Source organism: Pieris brassicae, chromosome 7 (genome assembly GCF_905147105.1).
Source record: "Pieris brassicae chromosome 7, ilPieBrab1.1, whole genome shotgun sequence".
NCBI lineage: Eukaryota > Metazoa > Arthropoda > Insecta > Lepidoptera > Pieridae > Pieris > Pieris brassicae.
In genome coordinates, this window is record NC_059671.1 from 6,330,061 (window position 1) to 6,356,960 (window position 26,900).

General features: G+C 35.1%; 3 protein-coding genes across 4 annotated transcripts; 2 read left to right on the forward strand and 1 right to left on the reverse strand.

The window, feature by feature from the left end:
* The first annotated feature begins 1,907 nt into the window (after positions 1 to 1,907).
* Positions 1,908 to 5,237, forward strand: LOC123711986. Its single transcript, XM_045664883.1, has 4 exons — positions 1,908 to 2,001; positions 4,135 to 4,340; positions 4,480 to 4,623; positions 5,024 to 5,237. Exons 1-4 carry the CDS (start codon positions 1,920 to 1,922, stop codon positions 5,108 to 5,110), a joined length of 519 nt encoding a protein of 172 aa, XP_045520839.1. The 5' UTR covers positions 1,908 to 1,919; the 3' UTR covers positions 5,111 to 5,237.
* Positions 5,238 to 6,362: 1,125 nt separating this feature from the next.
* LOC123712559 lies at positions 6,363 to 12,429 on the forward strand. Its single transcript, XM_045665723.1, has 5 exons — positions 6,363 to 6,468; positions 7,422 to 7,581; positions 8,640 to 8,845; positions 10,230 to 10,484; positions 11,482 to 12,429. Exons 1-5 carry the CDS (start codon positions 6,426 to 6,428, stop codon positions 11,655 to 11,657), a joined length of 840 nt encoding a protein of 279 aa, XP_045521679.1. The 5' UTR covers positions 6,363 to 6,425; the 3' UTR covers positions 11,658 to 12,429.
* A 267-nt stretch (positions 12,430 to 12,696) lies between these two features.
* LOC123712454 (fibril-forming collagen alpha chain-like) lies at positions 12,697 to 26,895 on the reverse strand. 2 transcript variants are annotated; one of them, XM_045665551.1, is made up of 25 exons: positions 26,863 to 26,895; positions 25,295 to 25,456; positions 24,859 to 24,897; positions 24,735 to 24,776; positions 24,171 to 24,302; positions 23,594 to 23,766; positions 23,014 to 23,131; positions 22,742 to 22,866; positions 22,456 to 22,662; positions 22,200 to 22,298; positions 21,597 to 21,893; positions 20,966 to 21,433; positions 20,715 to 20,876; positions 20,425 to 20,622; positions 20,195 to 20,339; positions 19,852 to 20,112; positions 18,440 to 18,573; positions 18,072 to 18,341; positions 17,567 to 17,782; positions 17,156 to 17,444; positions 16,700 to 16,885; positions 16,185 to 16,403; positions 15,681 to 15,850; positions 13,540 to 13,761; positions 12,697 to 13,023 (listed from the first exon to the last, which is right to left on the reverse strand). In XM_045665551.1, exons 2-25 carry the CDS (start codon positions 25,449 to 25,451, stop codon positions 12,877 to 12,879), a joined length of 4,476 nt encoding a protein of 1,491 aa, XP_045521507.1. In that variant the 5' UTR covers positions 25,452 to 25,456; positions 26,863 to 26,895; the 3' UTR covers positions 12,697 to 12,876. The 2 variants fall into 2 exon arrangements, with proteins under 2 accessions (XP_045521507.1, XP_045521508.1); XM_045665552.1 differs by lacking the exon at positions 24,735 to 24,776.
* Between the last annotated feature and the right edge of the window lie 5 nt (positions 26,896 to 26,900).

A 26,900-nucleotide genomic window follows, 5' to 3' on the forward strand; every position in this document is an offset into this window, starting at 1 on the left:
ACAAGCATAACTCAAACGGGACATCCTCTAATTTTAAAAACAAAAAATGTTAATAAACAATTCCAATCATTGTAGTACGCGACATTGACAACAACACTTGGTCACAATTTTTGTTCCCAATGATAACTTTAAGTATTTTTACATGTAAGTAATTATTTTTTTAAATATCTAACATAAAAAATTAAAGACATTATTAGGTGTGTAACGTTTAAGCTTCAGACTGAGTAAATTTTTATGTGTCTTTTATTTTCCAGCTATTTAAAAAACGTGCAATGATAACTTGTTCTTTTTATCTTTGTAAATTTAATAGAGGCAGCACTTATATCCGTTTTTTATGTTAATTTACTTGCGTATATCAAAGACAATATAATTTTATTAATGAGCTGAGAGACAATTATGATCTCTGAGCTTCGTAGTATACAATTTTTGTTGCCATTTGAGTACAGATATTACCTAATCTTATTTAATTTCAAATCCCTAGGCATTTTATTAAATTGGCCGACTCCTGGATTAACGAAGAGCGAAATAAAATCTGAAAGTTTTGAATGGGACCGTGACGATCGTTCATTTGACTGTATAGTTGGAATAGAAGTAAATAAACAAAGAGTGGGGCAAGGTGTTATTGTTAACCTCCGAACTATTGTTACATCAGCTAACCCTTTGAATGCATACATAAATAACAAGAATGCAGTTAAAGTATTTTCTGTGGAAAAAAAAATATTTAATAATTCAGTTGATTATCCTATAGATTCAATAAAAGGTAATCAGGTAAAAAGAGAAAGTGTTTGGATCCAAATTGGCGAAGACCATACTAATTCACCCATTCATGATATAGTGCTGATTATTCTCAGCAATAATGTATCTGAGGCTCATAAAATAGCAAAATTCCCTTTTTCTGATGAACTATTTGAAGCTCCTTTGCCCAATAGCGGATGGATTGTTTCTGGTTTTGGATATGCTGACATACAACATATTAAGAATCATAGAATTTTGGAGATTACGATTCTACCTGGTAAGCTTTTAGATTGTGATGAATGGTTTCCACGTGACTGGGGACATTTTATATGTATAGATAACGAGGAAAATCTGCCTGGAGTGCCATCTGGCGGTCCTTTATTTCACATTGATCACGGCAAAACTTTATTTGGTGTCGGATGTTTTTCATTGAGAAAGGGCAATGAGAGTGTTTTAGTATTTACTAATCTAAAATTATATCGATTTGGATTACGAGGGTATTTTTTTAATCCTACGGAGGGTCCTAAAAAGAAAGAAGAGCCTATACTATAGCAAATAATGTATAAAATATTACAGAAAATAAAATTGTGTTACAATATATTATATGTAAATATTTGTAATCTACTTCATAAAAAAATAAAATAAGAAAAATGGTTTATTATCGATCGATAACATTTCTTTGAGGTGCGGAGATTGATAAAACTTATCAATTAGACACAAAATACCAAGAAGAATATCAGGTAGGTGACCTGATGTTTTTGGTATTTTAAAGTATATATTTTGTATAATGTACATGTTAACTTCTTAAATATAATATAATCGATTGAATCAATTTATTGCCATTATGTTACAGTTAGTATTTTTGGTACCAAATCAAAAATTAAAGAATCAAATCCAAAATTAGATAATTGTATAATTTATGTATAGTTAATGAATTTGATTGATATGATATTGGTGTCAATAAAACAAATCCATGCAAAAACTAATCTTCAATTTTGTAAAATTTTGTCAATTACGTTGTTTTAACAAACTAAATCCAACTAAATTGCCCCTAATCGGTGCCAAATTAATTACTAATATTTGTCTAACAATTTAAAGTTATCTAGAAGCTTTTCGTTACATTTTACCTTCGGCGAATTTTGGAGTTAATTACGTTTATCAGTTTTATGCATTATCTTGTACTAATGAGTCAGGTGGCGTACATAAACGTACCAAGGACGACGTTGATATCAGTTGGTTTTGATACATCGTTTGAAATGGCTGCAGGTGAGTCTGATAACATTAGAAATACACTCAAAGCAATGGCCTGATTTTATTATCATATAGTATAGTTTATTATCATATTTATTTTTGTACATACTTTTGATTAACTATGTAATTTCGTTAGACAGCGTAATTATAAGTATATTATTCCCCAATCTAGTGGCTAGCTAGCTTGGAAAGACGCACAACGGAAATTAAGTCGTCAAAAAGTGAATTTTTTAAGTCTTTCTTAAGTTGTGCAAAGTTTTCAGTATGACGTTATTTTTCATGCAAATGATGCATGTGTATTATTATTCGTAGAATTGTTACGCAAATACTGTAGTAGTTTCTAGAGATTGTTATTGTTTCTTGATATATGTAGCTCTGTTTCTAGAAACCTGTAAGTATTATCTTTAAAGATATAACGATTAAAAATGTTGTACGTTTAATGACAAAGAGAATGTTAGATAACGTAAGTAAACCCTTCAAACAAGAAACCGATAAGTTTTTTAAGTGCAATTCTTATTGTGAAAATAGTATGTACTATCCTAAATAAAATTTTCTGATAACATTACTTGATTTTCATATACATATAGCGTGACGAATAATATGTATTCGGATTAAAAATAATAATAAAGATAAGCTTTACAGTATCTAATCTTATCATTAAAAATAGCCACAAAAATATTTTATCGATATTACTTGGAATAGATATCCATTTTTTCAAAAATTATTTCATTCGTTGATAAGCGTTTTCGATATTTTAAGACTTCCTTAACGCAACCTATAACGATATTATTTTATAGACAGATATTACGGGTACGGTCGTGGTCCATATGGATACCCGGGTCCTGGATCTGGGTATCCCCCTATGGGTTACCCTGGGGGTCCAAATGTCCCTTACTATCCAGTACCTCCTTCCTATTTCTATCCCCCTCATGGAATGCCCCCAAGACATCCAGGAATCGAAGTAGCAGTAGTTGACGATGGCCCAATTATGGCAGGGGAGACCGTTGAATTGCCTTACAGTAAGTTACCTATGCCTGCAGTCTGGACTTTCGATACCTTATAATCGCCATACACATACATCTTTTGATGCCTTATCAAGTTACCTAAGGGAATAGAAACAAGTCATGTTTGGGTGAAACCAAGCTAATATTGCTATAACCGTAACGAAAGTCATGATTTCAAGTCTGCACAAGAACTTCGGATTACCAAGAAAGTTCGCAATTTCCAGAAATTATAGAAATTTCTTGTTGATGATTTGGAGATTTTCTTTGTGATCCTAAATAGAGAGATTGGGTTGGCATTGGCAAACAATCGTGCCGCTTATGCTGTGTAAGGTTTTTTATTAAAACAAAAAAATCAGGTCAAGCTTCAAGTAGTACGATTGTTGTGTAATGGAAACAGACAACACCGTTATAATTACTAAAAGTAATTAATAATATGTCATTAACTAGTTTATTTGCGGTTTTACTAGTAATTTATTTGGCATACAAATATAATATTGCTTACAGAAATGTAGATTTTCTTCTAATTCATCATAAGAATTCTATTTCAATTCTATTACCTTAGTTAAAGCTACTTAGAATCCCTTTTTTAAGATGTAGTTGATTGTCTTATTTTACAACGGTGTTGTCTATTAAAATTTTGTAATGTCCGCCAATGTTGGGCCAATTCTCTCTATGGTTCCCATCAACCCTCTAACGAACATATTTTTTTCTAGAATCTATTGTTTAATGAATCTTTTGATGTTACCATATAGAGTTTTGGCCATTGCTTTTTGTGTTGTGCAATTATTATAGATGTATGATGTTATTTGAAAACATATTTTAGAATAATAATGGTTTAATTATAGTGTTGGAATACGTACGTTAACATACTTATGTTTTTTTAATTAGTTACTGAATCTTTTGCGTGAATGAATTTGAAAGGTATGTTTAGAATTCAACTAAAGGGCATACTAGGTTGACTAGTTTTCATTTATTGCAATTATGACTTTTTAATTATTTTTAATCAATTATTATAATTTTGTGGTAAGGATAAGAATGTGAGTAACAATATTGTTTGAATAACATCATAATTAATTTAAAAACCTCTGTAATGTACTCTATTAAAGACACATTCAGTATTTAAGTTTTTAATGAATATTTTCAGGCACATACCGTTGGGTCCCCGCATGTCTAAGCCAGAGGAGTCTGCCCATGGGCGCTCTAAGGGTTGGTGTTGATGCTGATGGCGATGAAATTTTTGCGGGCAGATCTCATCACAGTGGGGACCTTCTGCCAGCTAAGGTCATCCCAGCCAAGAATGTAGCTTACGTTTGCTACTGTGGCGAGGAAATCTTGGTTGACCAGTTTGAGGTAAATATATTTCTTAAGAAATAAACTATGTTGTCAATTTCGTTTGCTTGTTATATATAATACAAACATAGTCTTCTCGCAGCAACTAGGAACTCTATTTAACCAGAATATTATATGACAATCGTAATAATTTTTCCAGGTTCTCGTGCCATCCATGTTCTCCTGGCAGTTCGCAACTGGCGGCAACGTCCCACCTGGCGCTGTCGAAGCAGGCGTAACCGCTGATGGTGAGAAGCTGTACTTCGGACGTGTGACACACGATGGATGCACCACACCAGGAAAAGTGAGTCGTCATAAACAAGACCAGTATTCTGTGAATCTAGATTATGAAACACGCAAATCGTCCAAAGGCAAAACTAAATTCAAGTGGAAATCTATTTTGATCGATCGATATTTTATAGATACAACTCGGCAGCAAACCGTGGCGTTTGTTACTCTAAATTTCCTTAGGTTTCTCTTTCAACCCTAGTGTTTAAATTCAAATATATAATAACAACTTACGATTTAAGTACAGAGGGCAGTAAGAGTCGATGGAAGCAGCTTTTAGGTATTTGGCAAAATCTTACTAAATTTATGTACGATGTTATAACAAATATTTATGAAAGTTCAGGGACCTACAAGTTAGTGAACTGTAGGAGGTGAAAAGTAGGTTAACAATTTCATGTAAAATATTTTTTTTTCAGATCCAAGGTAGTCATGGAGTGTGCTACTATCCCTTCGATGGTGAAGAGAGAAACTCACCTGAGTACGAAGTTCTAGTCCTTATGTAAATTTAAATACAATACAAGGTGTTATTACGTATTTAATACCAGCTAAATTGTAGCAGTATCCTCTCCTCAGTCATTTTAGATGTAAGTAATATTGTCTTTGTATGAAAATATATTTTACATAAAAAAAGTGTTTTTCATTTAATACCTTTAGACTGTGAAGAATTGATAAATAACAGTATATAATTTACATTCTCCTCACCCAGTCCGACGAAACGATATTTTTATTGGCATTTAGCGCAATGCTAGGCGTAGAAAGTTGGACTAAGTTAGTGAGTTAATGCAAGCCATTTACTGAGTGGGTAACTCCTTAAGTAGTTTACTACTAAATATTAATTAATTACTTTCGTTCTTTTTTATAGTTATTATCATATAATTATTAAAATCGTTACATTTATTATTAATGAGATAGATTATAGAACTACAGTCAAACCTGGTGAAGTGAGAGCTCAAAGGACCGCGATCTCAGTTTCTCTTTTAAAGGTCTCTCAACGATAACAGACGCACCTTTGGTTTGAATTAAATAAGAGGCCCTCGAAATTAAATAACGAGTCATAAAAAACAAAAGTTCTTTTTTTCCTTTTTTGGCCTGCAAGGTTTGTGCGCCAGCCATGCAAAAAAGTTAGGAAGTGTGTTATTAGATTTATTTTATTGGTTTGGAAATTGGATCGGATTTTGGAAAAGGATCAGATAAATTAGGTATATAATAAGTACATAAATGATTATAATTTTATATTGTCATGAGAAATGAATGAATAGATAGAAGCATAGAGATTGAAGTAGGAAAAGGAATTTTAATGGACAAAAGCGAGGAAATAAAAGCGGAACGGCCATAAGCAAAAGTTAAATGCGTTTAACTGTCAAATCAATCTGTGAAAAATGACTGTCACTTATACAGGTTTCATGTTTCCACTTATAGAGATTTTAAGAGGGCAAAATGAAATAGAGTTTTCTCGCTTACCCAGTTGTTGTTATATTCAGATTTGACTGTTTTATTGATAGTAGAGTATTGTCTATGCCTAGTGTGACTTTAGCATCAATACAAATAAAAACTTTATGGTAGAAGCAGTAGTACACAAAATTTTATTTTATTTACAAATAGTGTAATTGAATATGAGTGATCGTATTCAGAGTGGCTATTACCGTATCCTTATATTTTTTAGTAGCAATAATACCCAATCACGCAAACATAAACAAGAACTCAGGCGCGTCTTTCTCTGTAAATTAAGGCTTCGTCGATTAAATCTCAGCATTTAAAGGTTGTTATTGCATTGAGTTGCACGTTCGCTAACTCATCAACTTGTGCACAGAGCGAAAGATGTTAAAAATTATAATTTACGGATTTCTGCTTTTAACCGTTGGTAAGTATCACGAATTTAAGCTTCTACTAAACTCTTTTATTTCATAATAATTTATCGTATGGCAATGGGGAATAGGAGTTATTGCGCGAGCGACACTGCTATAATAATATTGATTAGTGCCGTTCGAGACGATGCAAAACAGTTGCATATATATTTAATTTTATTATTTAATTACGATAATGTTATTAAAAAATAATATCGGTTGTCTTTTCTACAAGATTTATTTATTTTTCTGTGGTCTTTCTTTTCTTCAAGAATTTTAGTTACATTGCGTAAAACTTTTTGAATGTAAATAATACACACCAACTATGTATATATTTTGCTGAATATTTAAAAATTTCAACATTTCTTAACTAAATATATTTTATTACCAATACAATCGTAGATGACAGATTCGGTATAGAGCACATGGAAATTGACCCCATAGAGAATATTCAGAAGAAAGGCGCGCCAATTTTTTACCTATGGCAGCGCTCGCTTTTGCACATGCGCAGTAATACGACAACTTTTGGCGCCATATGCTTTGTTGTACTGTTGAAAGTTTTGGTTTTAACACTCATTTTATTTTTGCGTATATACCGTTAATATGTGATTAAGAGTAATCTAAATTGTTATTATTAAGTCCTACTTATAACTAGGTTGATAGGAACTTATTGGTACATGTCACACAGAACATGTTTACGTTATAAAAATATATATTTTATTATATGCTATATTTAAAATTTAAGTAAATATACAATATTGCGTTTACGTGGCCCAGATTAACTTCTATTGAGTGTTTGAATAAATCACCTAATTACTACACCTAATTACTAGTGGCTTTTGTTGTCTCGTATTTTTTTCAGAGCATATACAAAACAAAAAAGATTGAACAATATCAATAAACGAACGAAACTTTTAAAGTGATATATAAAAGACAAATCTGTGTTATTTTAAATAAAAACTATTTGCAGTACACACAGTATGGACAGATACCGCTGGGGAATGCAATATGGCAGGCTTCTACATAGAACTGGGCTGCACACCTGTACCGGCTGTAGATAACACAACAACCTGCCCCGAGTCTTTCATTTGTCCAGACTTACACCCTGACCCAAAATCTTGCTACTACAGGTAACGTGGTACTATGAATATACTATCTATATAAAATAAATGTGCCTTGAACAGTAGGAAAATAAGGTAAACGCCTTGATAATGACCTCACAAATCAATATAAACGTACCTAGTAATAATGTTTTTGCTAAATCAAATATTGTGCAAAAAGCGTGTGTCCTCTTGAGCAATCATTCGGAAATTCCGTTACCTTCGATTCGTCTGTTGTCTTATAACTCATAAATTACATGGCTTCGTAATTTGTGAAATATAAAATTCCATTTTTAAATGTCTTACCAGTCAAGGCAAAATAATTTAATAAAAATTTGACGAGCGATTCTTTTTATTTACTTACGCAATGATCAATGCAAGAAAAGCTTCAAGTTAATAGTATGTTCAAGACTATAGTATATTTAGTTTCGGTAGATGTAGAACTTGAAGCGAACGTAGGTGCGTGAATGATTCCGGTTGGTTAATATACATAATGCCTTGGCATATTAAATAAATATTATTTTAAAATATTTTGAATATATGTAATAAACACTTAGCCAGGTAATGTTTCAAGTACTGCGGAGTAATTTTATTTTTCACTATCCTATAACACAAACAGTTACACACGACTTTTTTGGTTTTATGGTATGTAGGTCAAGATTGCATTTGATTTATTGCTGTTGTTCTATCAAGATCACGTCTACTATATATATATATATATATAAATAAACTAAACTATAAATATACAAATGCTCCTTAACTCCTTCGAGTATATCTTACAGACTTCCGTATTTGCTTAATAGATCAAGTAAGTAGTAGCTAATCAGCCCTGTCTACCTGTGATCAGTTTTCTAGTTTAAGACATACCGATATGTTAAGTTTTTAAGCAAATTATAAATCTGTATTCTTTGTAGGTAAGTCCTTCTAAGATCAATTTAATTGTCTTCGCAAGCCCTTCCACATATTTTTCACCATACATGTGTTAATTTAGTACATTGAAAGAAAAAATAATCGTTGCCTATTCGAACGAACGAGATTCGTATGTCTTGTTTCTCAGTACCGGTCTGTAATACTGAATTAATTTTCAGAGGTAAAGCCTACCAAGACCGTACCACTATACCTCAAAGGCTGATCAACAATCCATGCTCGCAGGCCTGTAGTTGTAATGTTGGTAACGAGCCGCGGTTCGATTGCGCGGCCGTCGACTGCGTGGAAGTTTTCGATACGGACGTACAACAGCAATGTATTAGCACGTATGAGCTAGACTCGTGTTGTAGTACGGGAAGCGTTTGTGGTGAGCATTATTTATTTTTAAGGTCCCTCTTTGCCTTAGTTATAAGCTTCGCTTTATAAGCGTGACGATTCCTATGTACGTGCCAGGGTTCGTACATTTTGCTCTTTTACAATATTAACGATTTCCTATGTATGTACGTGCCATGGCTGTACATTTTGATCACTTATAAGCGTAACGATTTCCTAAATCGTCCGAGTTACGCCCCGAGAGTATTGCCAAACGCAGGCACTCTCTTCTACATTACACTTATTCGTTTCATACCGATTAACTAAATCATGGGAGTTACGCCCCGAGAGCATAGCCAGACGTAGGCACTCTCTTTGACTGTTAAAATTGCATTCATTCGGTACATAGCAATTAGCACGTCATTATTTCGCTCATATTCTATTGTAATACGCGAGTGAACTTGTATTATGTAAAGCACCCCGATGACCCAGGAACCGTACATTTTGGTCCTTCGAGCCATCCAGAATCGTACAGTACATTTATAATTAATAGTATAATGTAACTGTAGCCACGAGAACGAATTTACACATAGGTGGCCCATTATATTTGCAAATGCGCAGTTTATTGAAGGTTACAAATGACTCAAGGGCCACTACTTAGCATGAATTATTTGCATGTTATAACTTATGCATTGACTCGACAAACCGATTTTTCCCAAAAGAAAAGAGATCGTTTATATAGAAGAATCTGTAGACAAGTGTTTGAAAAAAATAACGATCTTTCTTACTTAGATATAATACTATTCAACATAGTTACAACTACTTTACTTATATTTTAGTACTTATAAATTAACTTTTCAAATTAAAAAATTATATATAAATACATGTGTAATGCATCAATGCGGTCACTTTTGAATTCACCATATATTGTTAGATAACGTAAAGTTTTTGTTTTTAATACCTATTAATAAATGCTGTATTAAAAGCGATTTATTAGGTATTATATATCACAATAAACTATAAAATGTTTGCTTTGCGAATAATAAGTAGTGGACCGGAAACATTTTGACGATCTATTGTTTTGAAAAAGGAATTTCCTGTTAAAATATACTTGCTATTTACAAATTTAGTAGTCGATTGAAATAAGATTATAAATCAAAAGGAAGCATAAAAGTCATTATTGTACTCCTTTAATGACTGTAGTTGTAGCAGGTAGAAGTGTTTCCAAACCAATTCGACTTAGGGACCTTCGAGAAAAGAGCGTACTAATTCTTAAAAGGCCGGCAGCACGCCTGAGCCTCCTGTAACATAAAAAATAATAACGCTGAGTACAAAAATACGCGAACAATATACGCGACTAGCTTAAAAGTCGTATCTTTTATATATTTTCCTTAGATGAATTCATTTAAGGTAACTTACAAAAGTAATAATTATTTAAGGCAAAGATGAAATAGCGAAACTTAAAACCTGTGAGGTAGATGGCCAAACGTATCTAGAAGGGCAAGTCTTCGAGCCAAAGAACACAAGGAAAAGTTGTATATGCACACCGCAGTGGAACGGCTCCACTGATAACCCAGAGTTCTGTAGAGAAATCAACTGTGGTCTCGAGATCCACTACCAAGGCATGATATTTGACAAATGCGCGCCAGTTTTCGCTGGCAATATGAAGGGTTGTCCCATCGCTTTTCAATGTCGTAAGTATTATGTATCCTTGTACATCTATTTTATTTATTTAACGGTTCTAAAACATACGTATGCTAGAGAAATATAGAGAAAATATGACGCAAATTTTACACACATACACATCAATTATATTAGAATTTAGAACAGTCTATATTAAAAACTAAAACAGTGTGAACACAATATGACAGAAAAAGACGAGGAAAGTTAAGAGTTCAATTAAAATTTAGTTCGTACGAATCCCAAATACTCTAACGTGAAATACTGCGTCTAACATTTGTAGAAAGTCTCTTACATAACTAAGAGCTTCGCTTTACCATCACCAACATTAAAATATGCATACAATTATTGTTTTGCGATTTAAAATGTAAATTTGTCATTGAAAAAAATTCCATACTTTTAATGTATCTAACGTGTATTTTACGTTTATAACTGTGATACTGCTGTTGGTAAAAAGCTTAGAGTAAAATTCATTTTAATGTTATGAGTTTTATCCATTAACACTACTAATTTAAATATAAGAGCAGCGGTGGCGTAGGGGCTCAAGCTACTTTCAACTAAGGTCGTGTGTTTGAATCACAATTCTTCATGTAACAGTCCTACGATGAAGACAAATATCCTGAGGAAAGCGGCTTGTCTTAGAACCGTTGCGATGTTCGACGTCGGTTAAAGTACAGGCACATAAGGCTGATCACCTACTTGTGGTGATGAAAATATAGTGTTGTATCGGACTAAATTGTTATTATTTAAAAATAATAATTTACTTAAATGGTTTAATAGGGTGTATAATAAATTTATTTAAGAAAATTCACAAAGTTGGTTTCGGAAAGCAACGCAAATACATTAAGTTTGGTTTTTCATACGAAATCTTTTCTTTATATACTAACGCGTATAGTGCGTTCTATATATTCTCAAATTTAATTCCGAAAATCGCAATATGTTTTTTGTAAGAAAAACTTGGAAAACGCAAACAGTTGCCACGGGAAGTAATTAATTTTCTTCTATTTTCAGCCACATTACAGTCCAAAGTGGTCCGAGGTTTAAATCTTCGCAGCATCAGCGAACAGTGTACGTTCGGCAACGTGACGTTATCCGTCGGTGACGAAGTTACCGTTGACGAGAAGTGCACAACTTGCGCCTGTGATGTACCACCTTTTGTCTCTTGTTCTAGGAAATCCAGCTGTTAATGACCAATTCTTTTATATAAAGACTAGCTATTATGTATAGTGGTTCCATACATATGACTGAGGCTCTGCGATCAATTCTCGCCGAACAATAATTGTTGGATTGAAATTAAGTTACAATTTTCTTTGTCAGTGTAAAGCGGTACTATGTAATTGTCAATAGCTTTTTGTCTCACGTGATTCGATGTTGTGATGCTACGGACAGTGTGAACGGGAAACTAAGTTTAGTTTCTACCAAACTATTATGAACTTAAGTTTTAAATTAAAACGCATGTAATAAAGATTAATTGTTTGCCGTCACTTTGTCTAATGAAAAAAAAAATACTAGAGATTCTTTGAGATTTTTGGAGGCTGTTAGAAAGTTTGACGCCTCTTTTCTGCCCAATGCTCAAACTAAACAATCAAAAATATCTCTCATTTAAAAAGTGGCTTTTCGAAAATCGTAATTAACATTCGTAATATGCTTAATAGTTCTTTATATAGTCAGTTATTTAAATATAGGATACTAAAATAAAAATTATTTATATTTTATAATTATTTATAATTCGTTTTCACATAATAATTCTTAATTTTAAAACCTCTCTTATATATCACTTTCTTATTTGATAAATTCATATTACACTTACATTTTATATAACGCTTAGAACTAATTAAATAATGACGTATTTACATTATGTATACAGCCTTATATTTGGACCTTTGTAATTTAAACTAATGTTGTTACAATCTTTACAATAGCAAAAGTATTAAACTTAAAATATCTATAATAGGATACACGTACACGTTTATTAATAAATGCTTTTGGTATAATTTTATTTATTCTAAAATAACAAAATTTACCTATTAATAAAAAATATTCATTTTATCTACTTATAATATAGTATAAAGTAATTTAAGAAAATTTCAATCGTTATAAAATAATTAAGAATTATGGTAACTTTGTCATAAACATATCATCAATCTTTAAAATCTCAATTTCAATCTTCATTGTAATTCAGTTACAAATGTCTTACATATAATATACGAACAGTAAAAAGCTCCTCCAAGATAAGCTAATAAGAATGGCTGTTTTATTTTGCGTGCGTTTATATTGTTCTTCCTTCTCGCTATCTATCTACTATATATCGAGTTTGTCACGAGACATAAGTTGCGTTAGTTAATGATAGGTTCTCCCGAGAGGTCAATACTTTCGGAGAGTATATACAACCGTCATAAGATAGATTTATGTGAAGCACGCTAGTCCCAGCTCAATCCTGAACATTTGGTTCTTTCTACCAACATCCCTGACCGCGATGTCCAAGAGTGGGAGGCGATTGGGTTTATCCGTTTCATATTGCACTATTGTCTTCGCCCAGTCTTGATGCTTGTGCTGAAAATATAAATTAAGCAAGACCAAGTAAACCACCTGTGTGGTGTTTGAATGTCTAAAATGTCGTGGATTTTGATCAAGCATTACTACCGACCTGATAAAACGTTTACAAATTTTAAATGAAAATACTGCAAGTATTTGGTTTAATAAGTTTTAGGTTTCATATAAAAAGTGAACCTAAATGTGTTAATGTAAATATTCTTTAGTAGATCGGCTTACCTTCTAAATTGTATTCATGTATATTTTGGTATTTAATGTTTCTACTATTGTTATTATTTTGTAATATTGAGCTACTTTATACCTTATAAACTTTAACAAAAAATCGAAAAGTTTCTTTGGACAAAAAAATAGTTTTGCTATTGATTTAATAAAGAGTAATAAGACACATCATAAGCCTCCCATATGGGATAAAAAAATCTTTTTTGTGAATTGAAAGCCTGAGGTAATGTTGGCTAGCCATGTTTGCCATCCTAGTTAAAATACAGTTTCCCGAACATTTTAAAGTAAAATTCTTACCTGACATTCATCCAACAAAGCTTTATACCGTAGACGATTATTTGCTTTAGGCAGTATTTCAGCGTCGTTGTAAGCGAGAAGTTTAACACCATGTCTGTAGTTCTTAGAGGCCGGGTCGTAATATCCGATAGTATTCCGGCAATGTAAAGTCACATTTTGCACCGCGTGTAACGATAGAAGTTGCAAGTAGGTCAGTTGGCTGTTGTCTGCTTTGTAGGAAATCTGAAAATAAGTTTTCCAATAGAAATTTCTAAGGTTTTTATTAATATTTTCCTCGACATCATGTGCCTGCATAAAGATTAAAATTTCATATAAATTTGAATATACTTATTTTACTTTGAGATAACTCGAACGTAGTTTTAATCGTTATTATATATTGTTACGAGCTAGGGGATCGGATAGAAAATGCCGTGTATTTCTTCAAGGGTTTATTTCTTGAAAAATCAATGAGGAATTTATGGGCACAATTTAATTGCAGAGATGCACTAATTGCACGCAAAAACACAGTCACTAATTACTTCACTTATGCACACTTCACACAGTACTTTATCACTTATATTCACTTTATTCGCACTTTATCGCTTCGGTGTTTCGCTCTTGTTATCGCATTCAAAACTAAGTGACTAGTCGCGTTTCGGCTCGCTTATATATCCCTGGGAATAATTCTAAACAATATTCGAGAACTTTCTAGGCGGGCTTGCTACTGAGTAGCGATTGCACAATTCTAGAACGTTCGCACTCTTTGTCTCTTTCGCACGTTGCTCCGTCCTTGTCGTACGGCGTTCTAGAGTGCTCGTCTAGTTTCGAGAAAGTTCTGATCTTCTCTCTCTCTCTCGTATCATTTCGGCCTTGTCTCACACCTAGAAAGTTCGGTCTAGAATATTCCTTCATCAAAGGGGTATAACTAGGCCTGAAAACGCCTGAAAACGGGTCTCCTGAAAACTGCACCACTCGACTACACATGTTCTGAAACCGACTGAAAAAAGGTTTCAGCTTCCTGAAAACTAGGGTAACATTATGAAAATTACAATTTTCTAATATGTAATTGACCCTCTCCTGAAACGGTCAGAAATCATATTACAGCCTGCTGAAAAGTTCTCTAACTAGTGGAAAAATCTAGAAACATGCAGTCGACCCGTCTTCGTAACAATATATTGTTTATGATTAGGTTTAATCTAAGAAGAATTCTGATATTATGTCTACTTCCCAGAAAACACTGAAAATGTTTAGAACTGGTAATGAAAACTCTTTTAATTTCAATTTAAGAACTCTTTGGTAACCTAATGCATTTGCATATTGCATTCATTTGTCATTTGTTTTTGTGAATTGGCGGGAAATCTAAAACTCTTGTGACACGCGAAAGGGAACGTAACGCGAGAAAATTTACGGTATGATTCATTATGACTTTCGTTGTGGGCTTACTCAACAACAAAGCTATGATAGGTTGCGATTAGCATTTCTTAATGAAGCCGCATCTCGTGCCACTATTTACAATTGGTTTAACGAGTTTAAGCGTGGACGTAGCGATCTCAATGATGATCCGCGCGGGGGACGTTGTTTAACAGCGACTACTGAAGATAGCATCAGTGCTGTGCGTCGCATGATGGAGGAAGATCGGAGAGTGACCTATCAGCAGATACAGGCAAGCCTAGGCATTGGTATGAGTCAAGTTAAAAAAATGTTACACGAACATTTAGGCGTCAGGAAGCTTTGTACCAGATGGATTCCCCATACTTTAACCGACGGTCAGAAACACCTTCGCATGGACTGGTGTCGCAAAATGTTAGATAGGTTTAACGGCGGTGACTCAAATGCTGTATTTGACATCGTCACAGGTCATGAATGCTGGATATATTGCTACGAACTCAAGAAGCAAGAACTAAAGATAAAATAAGAGGTATTTGCTTTACGAGTCCTGAAGATGCAGTGAAAGCGTACGAAAATGCCATAGACCCCTAAGGAAAAATAGGCCCAGTGCTTTTCTCAGTGGTTCCATCGAATGCGATGATGTGTAGAGAGGAACGGAGATTACTTCGAAAAACAATAAAAGTATTGGCAACTTTCTACTTTAAGCCGTTTTACATTTTCTAAACACTTTCAGTGTTACCTAGGTATCACCGTAAAATATAAAGCGTGCTTACAGTGAATCCGTCTTCCATCTCGCTGAGCCAGGCTTCATTCTTTCCTTGGTGGGTGATGTCTTTAGATTGCATAGGTTTTGGGAAGACACAACTGGCACCAGTCGTCAAATCACAGTGTACCAGGATGGCGTCATTTGCATCACCACCATTAGGATCGATCCAATATTGACCTAGAAGAATTGTCAAACTTGTTCTATTTATATTATCTAAGCTAAATACAACTTAGTTCATTATTTACGCCGGAAGGTAAAAAAAACTCATCATTAACAAGTTACGTTACGTTACAAAGAGTGACTTTTGTAATATTATTTAATTGTCCGCAATTAGCAATTCCCTCCAAGGTAAAGAAACATTGTAAAAATCTGGCATATGTTAAACCCATGAGTCGTCAATATTTCCGTGGCTGATCACCTTATTAAATAAAGTTTATACGTTGTAATAATCAATTACGCAGAAATTAACAATTCAAATATAAAATATAAAAAAGATAATTTGAAAGATTACCGCTAGTGAACTCAGGGTGATGGTACTTAATATCTCCACAGGTCTTAGCCGGGGCTTCCTTAGAACCATCGGGCTTCAAGAATTTGTTTAATGACACTTTCAGGCGTTCATAGGCCTTCATGACGATTTCTTTTCTTTCAGCAAGAGGCATGTCGTCTTTGAAGAACCGCGGTGGTATATTTGGATCATCACCCATAGGGTCTGGTCCCTTCATTGAACCTATGAAAGTTTAATAGTATTTTTATATTACTTGAAATAGGTGCATTTTCGTTTTATCAGAATAATATAACTTAGATGTTGCAGTTAGTTAAACGTATGTTACATCAAATCCTTAAATCTAGCAATAGAACCTAACAGTACTACATTATTTATTCAACTTCGATTTGCTTTAAAAAAATAAGTAGATAATTGTTTGTGTAAAATTAAGTAAATACTTTTGAAGTAAATAAAAAATATTAGCGATTATCACACTTTTTCTAGTTTTTGGATTATGTTATTTATAAAAGATCAGATACCTTGTTGCAACATTGCAGCAATCGCAGCAGCATCATATGCAAGCCCTTCTCCTGGAGGTCCTGGCGGTCCAGGTGGACCCGCTGGACCTGGGCTGCCGTGTTTCCCCGGTTCTCCTTGAGGACCACGAGCCCCTGACGGTCCTAGGCCTCCTTGTAGACCAGGGCTCCCATCACGACCAGGGGGACCTAAAATTATTCGGTTTATTGAAATAGATCGTGTGTAAATAAAATTCTTACTTGTAGAAACTAAATATACATTTATTTATATGGTAAATCCACCATATCATAAGATATATAGTCTATAAGTCATTCTGATAATAAAGTATACAAATGAGTTTCGTTAATGTCAGTTAGAGTTTTATTACAACGATATATGTGATATTGTTGAGCCCTTTTATCTAATAATTATGTTACTTCGTACCTTGAACTTAAATATATAATTAAATTATTAATTACCTCTTGATCCAACATCACCATCCTTTCCAGGAGGACCCATAGGTCCTGGTAGCCCTCTATCCCCAGATCTACCTGGCGCACCAACAATTCCTGGTAAGCCAGGTATTCCCGCATGGCCTTTAGCCCCGTCTGCACCTGCTTCCCCTCTTTCACCTTTGGCTCCGTCTAGGCCAGGAATTCCTTGTTTTCCTGCAGGGCCTTGAGGTCCTTCAACACCAGAAGGTCCTGATTCCCCTCTTGGACCTCTTTCTCCACTCGGACCTGGTGGGCCACCTGGTCCAGGAGGTCCCTGTTTTTTAAAGTTAAGAAATTATATTAGAAAGATTATGGAGTTATATTGTTTATTATTAAGCAAACGAGAAAAAATTAACAATATCAATTGCATTAGGATGATATCACATTGATACATACCTGCAATCCAGGTGCACCAGAAGAACCGGGTTGACCAGATTGTCCCATTGGACCCTTGTCTCCTATACGCCCGGGTATACCTGGCTGGCCCATTTTACCAGGACGACCCTCAGGCCCTGGCTCACCCATGGGTCCAGGTGACCCTTGCGGCCCAGGACTGCCTATAGGTCCAGGAGCGCCATCATTTCCAGATTTTCCCGGAGAACCACTTTCACCCTATTTAAATAATTCATAAGTTTTCATTACTTACAACCCTCTGGCAGTGTTACTTTATAAAAAAAATAATAACACGCACGCACTAATCAGTTACATGCACATGAGCATGGCTTAGTCGCTTTTTAGCAGACTCTTTATTGTGGTGAACGCATTAAATATTTATGTTTTCAAGTTTCTTGGCAGTTGCGCCCTAGAAGTAAACGTTAGCTTTTTGTCAGTACATAATACTGGAATATGTAAATTCGAGTTAAAGCACGTCTTATTTTTAACGCGTATGAGTAGTACATACCTGAACTCCACGTAATCCTTGAGGTCCTGGTGGTCCAGTCAAACCAGGTAATCCAGTTGGACCTCTTTCTCCACTCACTCCCGGAGGTCCAACTGGACCCTGCATTCCAGGTTCGCCCTCACTACCTCTTTCACCTTTCACTCCTTCAGGTCCTTGGGGTCCAGTTAGTCCATTAGATCCTGGAGGACCTGGTCTACCGGAATCCCCAACAGCACCCTTAGCACCAGGAATACCAGGAATTCCAGATGGACCTGTGCTTCCTTGAGGTCCCTGTAAATTTAATTTTTTAAGTCTTAAATATATTCAATGTTATATTCAATCGTACAATATACGATTTATATAAGATTATTTTGTTTGTCAGTACTTACCGGTGGTCCTAAATCACCAGGTCTGCCAGGAAGTCCAACTCGTCCTATTTCTCCTTTCAGACCTACTTCACCTCGGGCACCTTTTGCACCTATTGGGCCCGAAGGTCCTCTTTGTCCAGCTTCTCCTTGTTTACCTAATAATAATAGGTGTAATCAAAATTGATAACTATTTAATAACTTACGACACGGCACGTAACTGTGGGAACTTTTACTTTTATATAACTAGTCCAGCCATAAGTTCTGTTACTAATGAAAATGCTTTTGTTTTAATGAAGTAATGAAATATTATAAAAATGTATACCTACATATTTTTTAAAGACGCCGCAAAAAACACACCTTTAACACTCCATACCATATTGTAATTTGATAATTAACACGAAAAAAATATGGGAAATGGCGCAAAATCCAAAGAAGTTTTTAAAATAATAACGTATACGTTTCAAATTCAAAATTGAAATTGAAATATGGAAAAAAAAGAAAAGATTTTATATATTAGAATTTATGGCCAGAGTTAGTTATATTTGTATTCATTTAGATTGATTCGTTTTAACATTACAAATAACATTGTCTTTTGTTGACATAGCTTTTACACATTAAGAAAACACTTTTTAAACGGATTGAAGCTATGTATTATTATTATAAACTTACATTTTATTTATTTACATATTTTTAATAATAATACATACAGCTTCAATCCGTTCAAAAATGTGTTTATCTTAATGTAATGATAAAATAGCTTTTAGCTATTTTATCAAAACACAATACCTAGTCTTTATATTATAAATATCTAATATTACCGTAAATATAAACTTATAATTATCTACATAATTTTATTTTATTTTTTCCGATGTTTCGCGTGCCGGTCACCACGTGTGACCACATATCTTCAATCCGTTTAAAAAGTGTTTTCTTAATTACAAATAACACTTTTAGCTTAAATTATAATGAGCATCGGGTTCAAGGCAGCGATCTCACTTTTAATCACCTAACACAATCTACTCAACCACAAATCACATAGATCCAATTCGGTTCTACGTCTCTTAACCAAAATTTTGCAGTGAATACTCAATCAGAACTACCCTGAATGCGCTGTCCAAATCAAGATGGCGCCTCGACCCCACACACACATTTGCTCGGCTCTGATGGGTCATAACAACATTCGTACTTTCATTCGTTAAGTAATGATTCTAAATTATGAAACACATTAAATTATGATTCTTTAAAGAAAGATCTTAATTATTAACCAAAGAAACAATAAAAATCTACGGTCAAATGACTCGATCAGAACATTTCCTGATAATCGGAGCATTCCCTCATTTTTACGTTCCCTTATTTTCCATTAAAATTAAAAATAAAGTTGTATGTGAGATTCTTATATATAGGTATCTCTGTTAGAAATCAATACAACGCACCTGGGCTGCCTGGTGATCCTTGTTGACCTTTCGCACCAGCATAACCTCTATCTCCCTTTAGTCCCGGCATTCCAGTTAGACCCGGAGGTCCATGCAAACCAGGGACACCCTGCATTCCTGGCTGACCTCGTTCTCCCGTTGATCCTGGGGCCCCCGCTTCACCGTTAACACCAGGAGTTCCAGGTTCTCCTCGTTCAGCTGGTTCACCGGGTGGTCCAGAAGGACCTACAGGACCTTGGGGCCCTTGCTCTCCTTGACGCCCTAAACAAAGGAGAGTATGATTATAAAGTTTAATTTCTTAAAGCAGAAACAAATATAGTTAGAACACAAAAATACTGCTAACCAGGAGGTCCCTCGTTGCCTTGTGGGCCAAGAGATCCTCGTTCTCCTTTTTCTCCTGAAAACCCAGTCAACCCTCTGGGTCCGGGAAGCCCCATAGGACCCATTGGACCCTGATGACCTTTGGTACCTCGAGGTCCTTCAAGCCCCTACAATTTTTTTTTAATATTTTACAAACATGTATTATATTTTTTCTATTACGCCATTTTATTTAGAAAATTTCCCTATACTTACAGGTAGCCCATCTGTACCCTGTGCACCACTTTCTCCTTTCTCCCCTGGTATTCCTGGTGCTCCTGGCTGGCCTCGATCACCCGAAAAGCCTCTTTCCCCACGAGGACCAACTTGACCCGTAGGACCAGGAGGTCCGGCAACTCCAGGTTCTCCTTCTTTACCAGGAGTACCTGGTAACCCAGCTGTCCCCGGCATGCCCTGTCAATCATTAAAATTCATTATAATTAATCTTATGGTTAACTATAAATTGTTTGAGTTTACTTGATTGCATGTTTAATAGAAAAACTAACAGGAAAACCTGTAGGGCCTGTTGGTCCCGCTGACCCTCGTTCACCAGATGGGCCTATTAGACCTGGAGGACCTTGAACACCTGGGCTTCCATCTCGTCCGAAATCTCCCTTTGGACCTTGTGGTCCCGGCTGGCCAACTTCGCCGTCTTTGCCAGGTTCACCCTAAAAGGTATATATAGCAGAATTCATGACTTTGTTAAGTGTCCACTATTTCTAAGATAAAATGTGCTCAATTAAAATTAAAAATTAACCTGCAATCCTCTTTCTCCTGGGCTTCCCATTAAGCCAGGAGCTCCTTGTAAACCTTGGGGCCCTTGTTCACCAGGTCGTCCATCAGCGCCGGGTATACCTCTTTCCCCTGATGCTCCTAATTTTCCAGTTATTCCAGGTCTTCCCATCATTCCTCTCTGCCCTGGAAGTCCTTGTGGGCCTGCTCGTCCCGGGTCACCGGAACTACCTTTAAGCCCAGGTAATCCGACATTTCCACGCTCCCCTGGTTGTCCTTTTAAACCCATCGGGCCATCTGCTCCAGGTAATCCTCGCATACCCTGTAGCCCTCTTTCTCCTTGAGGCCCAGTATTACCTGCTGGTCCCCTTAACCCTCTTTTTCCTCGTTTTCCTTCAGGCCCAACCACACCAGGTAGACCTCGGGGACCAGGAGTTCCAGATTCACCTCTTATGCCTATTTCTCCTTTGAGACCTCTTTCACCAGGTTGTCCCTTTAAAAATAAAGTACCTAGATGTTAATTAAACTATACGAATATATTTACGTTCTTTATTACTAGGTAAGTAGGACTTACGAACGTAAGATACATTCATAGATGGTCATTCAGAAAATAATCTTTTTTATTGAAATTAAAATAAATTGTAATTGAAACTCACTGGCATTCCTTTTGAGCCTGGAATACCAGGGTCACCAGCTACACCAGGGGTGCCTCTTGATCCCGGAAATCCTTGAGGACCAGCAGATCCAGCTTGTCCCTGAATTCCTTTCTCACCAGGAATACCATCTCTACCAGAAAGCCCTGGTGGTCCAGCCTCACCTGATTGACCCGGTCTACCGGGTTCACCTCTAGGACCTTGAATACCTTGACTGCCTTTGGGCCCTTGCACGCCTATTTCTCCCTTTAAGCCAGGCGAACCCGGGAATCCTGGAGAACCAGGCTTGCCAACGTTTCCCTGAAAATGTGAATAAATGTCACTATTAAGCATAATTAGATAAGTATTAGACTTAAAATAAATGACAGCAGCTATCTGTTACTGTTAAGTCTATTAAGTATTAAGAATAATCATTATTATAATTAAATATTATCGGCTATTTTATCAAACGTGAAATAACTTTAGTACAATTTTTGAGATCTAGTTATACATAAATCACGTCGTAATACATAAAGAACATGGTAACAGTCGTAACATGTTGAAAAAAATGGTAAGTGTATTTTTCGTTCTACAGAAAAATGTATGTGCAATATACACAATACTTACTATTAAACCAGGTGTTCCTGGGGCGCCATCAACTCCCCTTAGTCCAGGCGTTCCAGAAGGTCCTTCACGACCACGCTCTCCTCGTGGACCAACTGGCCCCTAAAAAGACATTTTTCTACTGTATTTTTAATATTATTCGGATGCATCATTATTCATCATTTCATCCATCCTGGATGCAGTAATTACAATGATAAAGAGAGGCAATCTGGGCACTGTGATAATACAGATTATATTTCAGAACGTATTAAAGACATACCACTGGCCCAGCTGGTCCCATCTGTCCTGATAACCCCGTTGGACCCTTTTCACCGGGTAACCCTTGGTCCCCTTTGGCGCCATCCTTCCCGTCAAATCCCCTATGCCCCTTCAATCCTTGAATACCGGGAACACCAGGAGATCCTCTGGATCCAGTTTGACCAGCAGCCCCTGGAGGCCCTGGCTCACCATCTTCTCCAGGCAAGCCCTGCATAATTTTACGACAAGAATATTGTATTATTTTTCCATAAAACTTGAACACAAAAATAGGGGGACATGATTCTTACATCCTTTCCCGGAACGCCGATCGGTCCCCTTTCCCCAGGTGGCCCTAGTGGTCCGGGTGATCCGGATTCACCTGGTTCTCCACGGGGACCTTGAAAGCCCTGCGGTCCGGGCGGACCTTGAGGACCTAGATAATATTGAAAAATACTAATACAAAAATACTGTCTTTTTGCTTTTAATGAGTCCTTCACAGTAAAAGTAAAATACAAACACATTAGCACGTTTAGAGGACAACTTGAGTTTTACATAACACAATAGATTCAAGCTAAGGTACCTGGTATTCCTCTAATTCCTGGTGCACCAACAGACGCTTGCATGTAATGGTAAGGGTCGAAGGCTGGACCTTTGTCTCCTACTGCCGTCGCTGCTAGCTGGGCAAGGTAGGCGTTAACCTGAAATATAATACATCTCGAATGACGTTGCTAGTATTTATTATGAATTGTGCATATATTAACACCTCTATGAGTATATATATATATATATCTATTAACTTTACTTTAAGAAATATAGGAATGTACATAACTTAAGTCTAGACCGTTATAAGACTAAGTCTTGCTGGAAGCTTTCAATTGTTACACATATTATGGAAGATTACATGTATGTACTACATTAAGTACTTTACTTATTTAAGTTTTACTATTGACATATGGTACAGTCAATTGCTACAATTACACGATATCACTAGTTTTCAAGGAAAAATAAAAATTAAATCATTAATATTTTTAAAAGAAATCTGTTATAGATACCCATGCTGATTAATAACACAATACAACGATGTATTTGTATAATAAAGTACAAGTTCAAATGTTTAACTATTGCTGCTTAGCTTTTTTAATGTAGATTTGAAAACTTACATCTGGCATAGGTCCTACGGCTCCTGGAATTCCAGGCGCTCCGGGTATACCACCGACCCCAGGTGACCCAGGAGGGCCAGGAGGGCCCTCATCGCCTGGAACGCCTTGTACCCCACGGACTGTAACGGCTGGTTGCGGTGAAGTAAACACTGGCGGGCGACTAGTGCTCGGCGCTGGAAATAAAAATGTATAATTTAATAGTAAATTAGGAATAGGAAAGAAATAAATTTAACAAAAAACTAACAATTTTTAGTCATAAGAAATTAATACATTTCAGTATTATGTATACATACATTTGATAAGTAATTATGATCTTATAAGATTGATAAAAATATTACAGTTGATAAAAAAATTATTAAAAAATGTTTTCATTAAACACATCTATTGTCCTAGTACTCGTTAGTACTCGTCGATACTTAAATGTAAACTATATAATTCACTAAATACATGTATAAGCTGTATCAAATCGATTGTAACTATTAATTGTAACAATTGAATCAATGGATATACAAATAAACAAGTAAAAGCAGCCGAAAACAACTCTTTGTTATTGACTCAAAGTACAGACATAACTTACCAGACAGACAAGCAGGCAACACTGAACAGTTAACCCTCCCACTAAAACACTGACAAAGAGTACAGTTGTCTCTTTTCCAAGTGTCTCCATCAGACCACGATCTTCCCAGGTCAAGGCATTTCACTGGTGGTACTGAAAAATAAATATTATTTAAAACATGTAAAGAATCTGGTGACAAAGATGTGCATTTCTATACTGATATTTTAAAATAGACGAATGTAAATATAGCATATAAAATATTTACCGTTTTACATAAAGTCAATTTTAATTTATTTTGGTTTTCATAAATTATAGATGAAAATACTGTTAAAAATGTTGAAGAAATTCTCTGATATTCTGATTAATTACGCAAACAGACGTGTTTCGATTCTCAGCACTCAGACTCTAAAATAAAGATGCATGTAAAGGAATAAATGATTCTTAAAAATATTTTCAAAAACATCAATTGACAATAAATATGGTTTATTATTTTTCACTATTCGGCTTTTATTAAGTGGGTACGGACATTTTTGGTACAAATTACGAAATTCTATGAAAACATGCAAGATATGATAATAAAATCACCTCGATCAACCTGCTGCTGCGGTCTTCCATACCCACGTTGATCTATGAATGAAATTTTAATGACATTTAAATGGTATTTGTTTAAACAAATTAATGACGATCATGCTTTAAAAATGAGTCTTACTCGTCGTAGAACCCCGAAAATCTCGCTCCGCTATCACCGCTGTAAAATAGTAATAAACATATAATATTTAATATATTATAATTAGTGAGTGTTAATGATTCGAAAAAACAAATATTTTCAGTCTAATCCAACTAATCAGTACCACGTATCTTGAGGATATTTTGGCGTCGAGGAAAAAGTTAGCGAATGTACTTTTAGTAGCCAAAAACGGCATATCTACTACAGCCATCTTTCGACGAACACGATTGAATTTTATTATAATGTTTTAACACTATTTCTACTTGTTAGGTATATTTTGGGAAGAACCGTTTTCTAGATTTGGATACTCGGTACGCGACTGGTACTGGTCGGTACTGGATATTGGATAAAGAACTCGGGCGTTAAGCGTACAGAGAAAATTGGAAGTGTTAACTTCGTAAATCACAGAAAGATTTACCGTTCTCATCTTCCCCAAAAGGGTTATAATCGTCATAGTTAATTAGGTCTGCCTCCTGAGCTTGAGGTACATCGAAATCATCCCTTCCATCAGACAACTCCTTACTGACTACTGGAGCCAGCAAAAGAGCCAGGCAAGCTATTACTGCTTGCCACATTTTGCCTGTAAATTTAAATATATAAGGTTAATAGTATAAAATTTAATTCAATTATTGCTATAAAAGTTTGGAACATCAACTCATGAATCATACAATTCATACAACAGATGCAATTCATTGCAAGTATTTTAAACTATCCTACACATATAAATAGGGCATAAGAATCAAGATCACACTGTTCTAAATTACATTTCTAAAATGATTCTATGAATATGGCCCAGTAACCTTTCTTCAGATACAAACATATATTTCTATCACGATGACAGCGAATAATTGGCGCCTATTGTAATTAATTTTGAGACGTTGTCACTTAGTTAATAGCCACTTTCACTTACGATTGAACGACCATGAACTGTGTTTTGTTTTTACGAAAACATCTGTTGGCGATTCAATAGTTTTTTCATAATACAACATAAGAGCTTATCTTGCGATACAAAGACTTAATTTAATTGAGTGTTGTTGTAGAGTATGGAAAAGAATGCATTTCTGACCAGTTCTTCACACACTTTAAAAACTAAAAACCAATTTCTGTATAATATAAAAGCACAATTATTCGTCGCTGTAGTGTTTGATATGCTTAAGAGGTCGTGAGTTCGAACCCTGTACCAATGGATTTTTCTATTAATTTGCCCAATCAATTCTTGATCATACGATGAAGGAATATCCTCCGAAATCACCTCGTATAAGACCCAAAAGGTTGCGTCCAAGACAGAAGGCAAATCAAGGAAACAGTTACATAATTTGTTTTTATTTCGTAAGATCAAGGGTTGTGACCCTATGTTAGCGCTGGCACTGTATTTTTTGTTTTTATTAAAATAAAACTTTTTAACAAAAGTACTAATTAACGAATGAATACAGTAGTTAAATCAATAATTCCTTGAACATTATGTTAAACTTTTATCGAAAAACATCCACGAAACCTGAACCTAAAATTAACTTGACGTTGTAACTTAGACTCGAAAATACATTTTTGAAATTGCGATTAGAACGATAAAATAAAGTATTGAAGAAACCAGTACTTATTTCCCTACGATTTAATTTGGATTTCGGTGAAATCGATTTAAGATAGCAGTAATTCGACCAATAGAGTTACTAGAGTTATTATAGTTACAATACTTTATTTTATCGTTCTAACTGCGAGTTTCAATAGAATTGTTATTAGTCGATTTACAGCTATCATAAACTATTTATAAAGTTGTTGATTTGATTTTGAACTAAAGCGATTGGTGGCTGTTCTACCCACTGAAGGTATCATTTATTCAATATTTAAGGTAATAGTTTTTACCGACGAGTATTTTTTTTAAATAAACACATTTATGGTCTAAATAGGCACAGTAGCTGAATGTACATTTGAAATTTAACATATAATATTTCACATTTTTAACTATTTTACATCCAAGAAAAATCTTACCTTATATAATAGAAGGGATGCGGCCCGCCCGCACCGCG

Coding starts and splice junctions, on each gene's coding strand:
- LOC123711986 (XM_045664883.1), top strand. CDS start 1,920: ATGAGTCAGGTGGCGTACATAAACGTACCAAGGACGACGTTGATATCA. Junction 2,002..4,134: donor ATCGTTTGAAATGGCTGCAG/GTGAGTCTGATA, acceptor GAATATTTTCAG/GCACATACCGTTGGGTCCCC. Junction 4,624..5,023: donor GATGCACCACACCAGGAAAA/GTGAGTCGTCAT, acceptor TTTTTTTTTCAG/ATCCAAGGTAGTCATGGAGT.
- LOC123712559 (XM_045665723.1), top strand. CDS start 6,426: ATGTTAAAAATTATAATTTACGGATTTCTGCTTTTAACCGTTG. Junction 6,469..7,421: donor ATTTCTGCTTTTAACCGTTG/GTAAGTATCACG, acceptor AACTATTTGCAG/TACACACAGTATGGACAGAT. Junction 7,582..8,639: donor CCAAAATCTTGCTACTACAG/GTAACGTGGTAC, acceptor ATTAATTTTCAG/AGGTAAAGCCTACCAAGACC.
- LOC123712454 (XM_045665551.1), bottom strand. CDS start 25,451: ATGTGGCAAGCAGTAATAGCTTGCCTGGCTCTTTTGCTGGCTCCAGTA. Junction 22,663..22,741: donor TCGGCGTTCCGGGAAAGGAT/GTAAGAATCATG, acceptor AAAATTATGCAG/GGCTTGCCTGGAGAAGATGG. Junction 17,445..17,566: donor CTGGTGCACCTGGATTGCAG/GTATGTATCAAT, acceptor TTTAAAAAACAG/GGACCTCCTGGACCAGGTGG.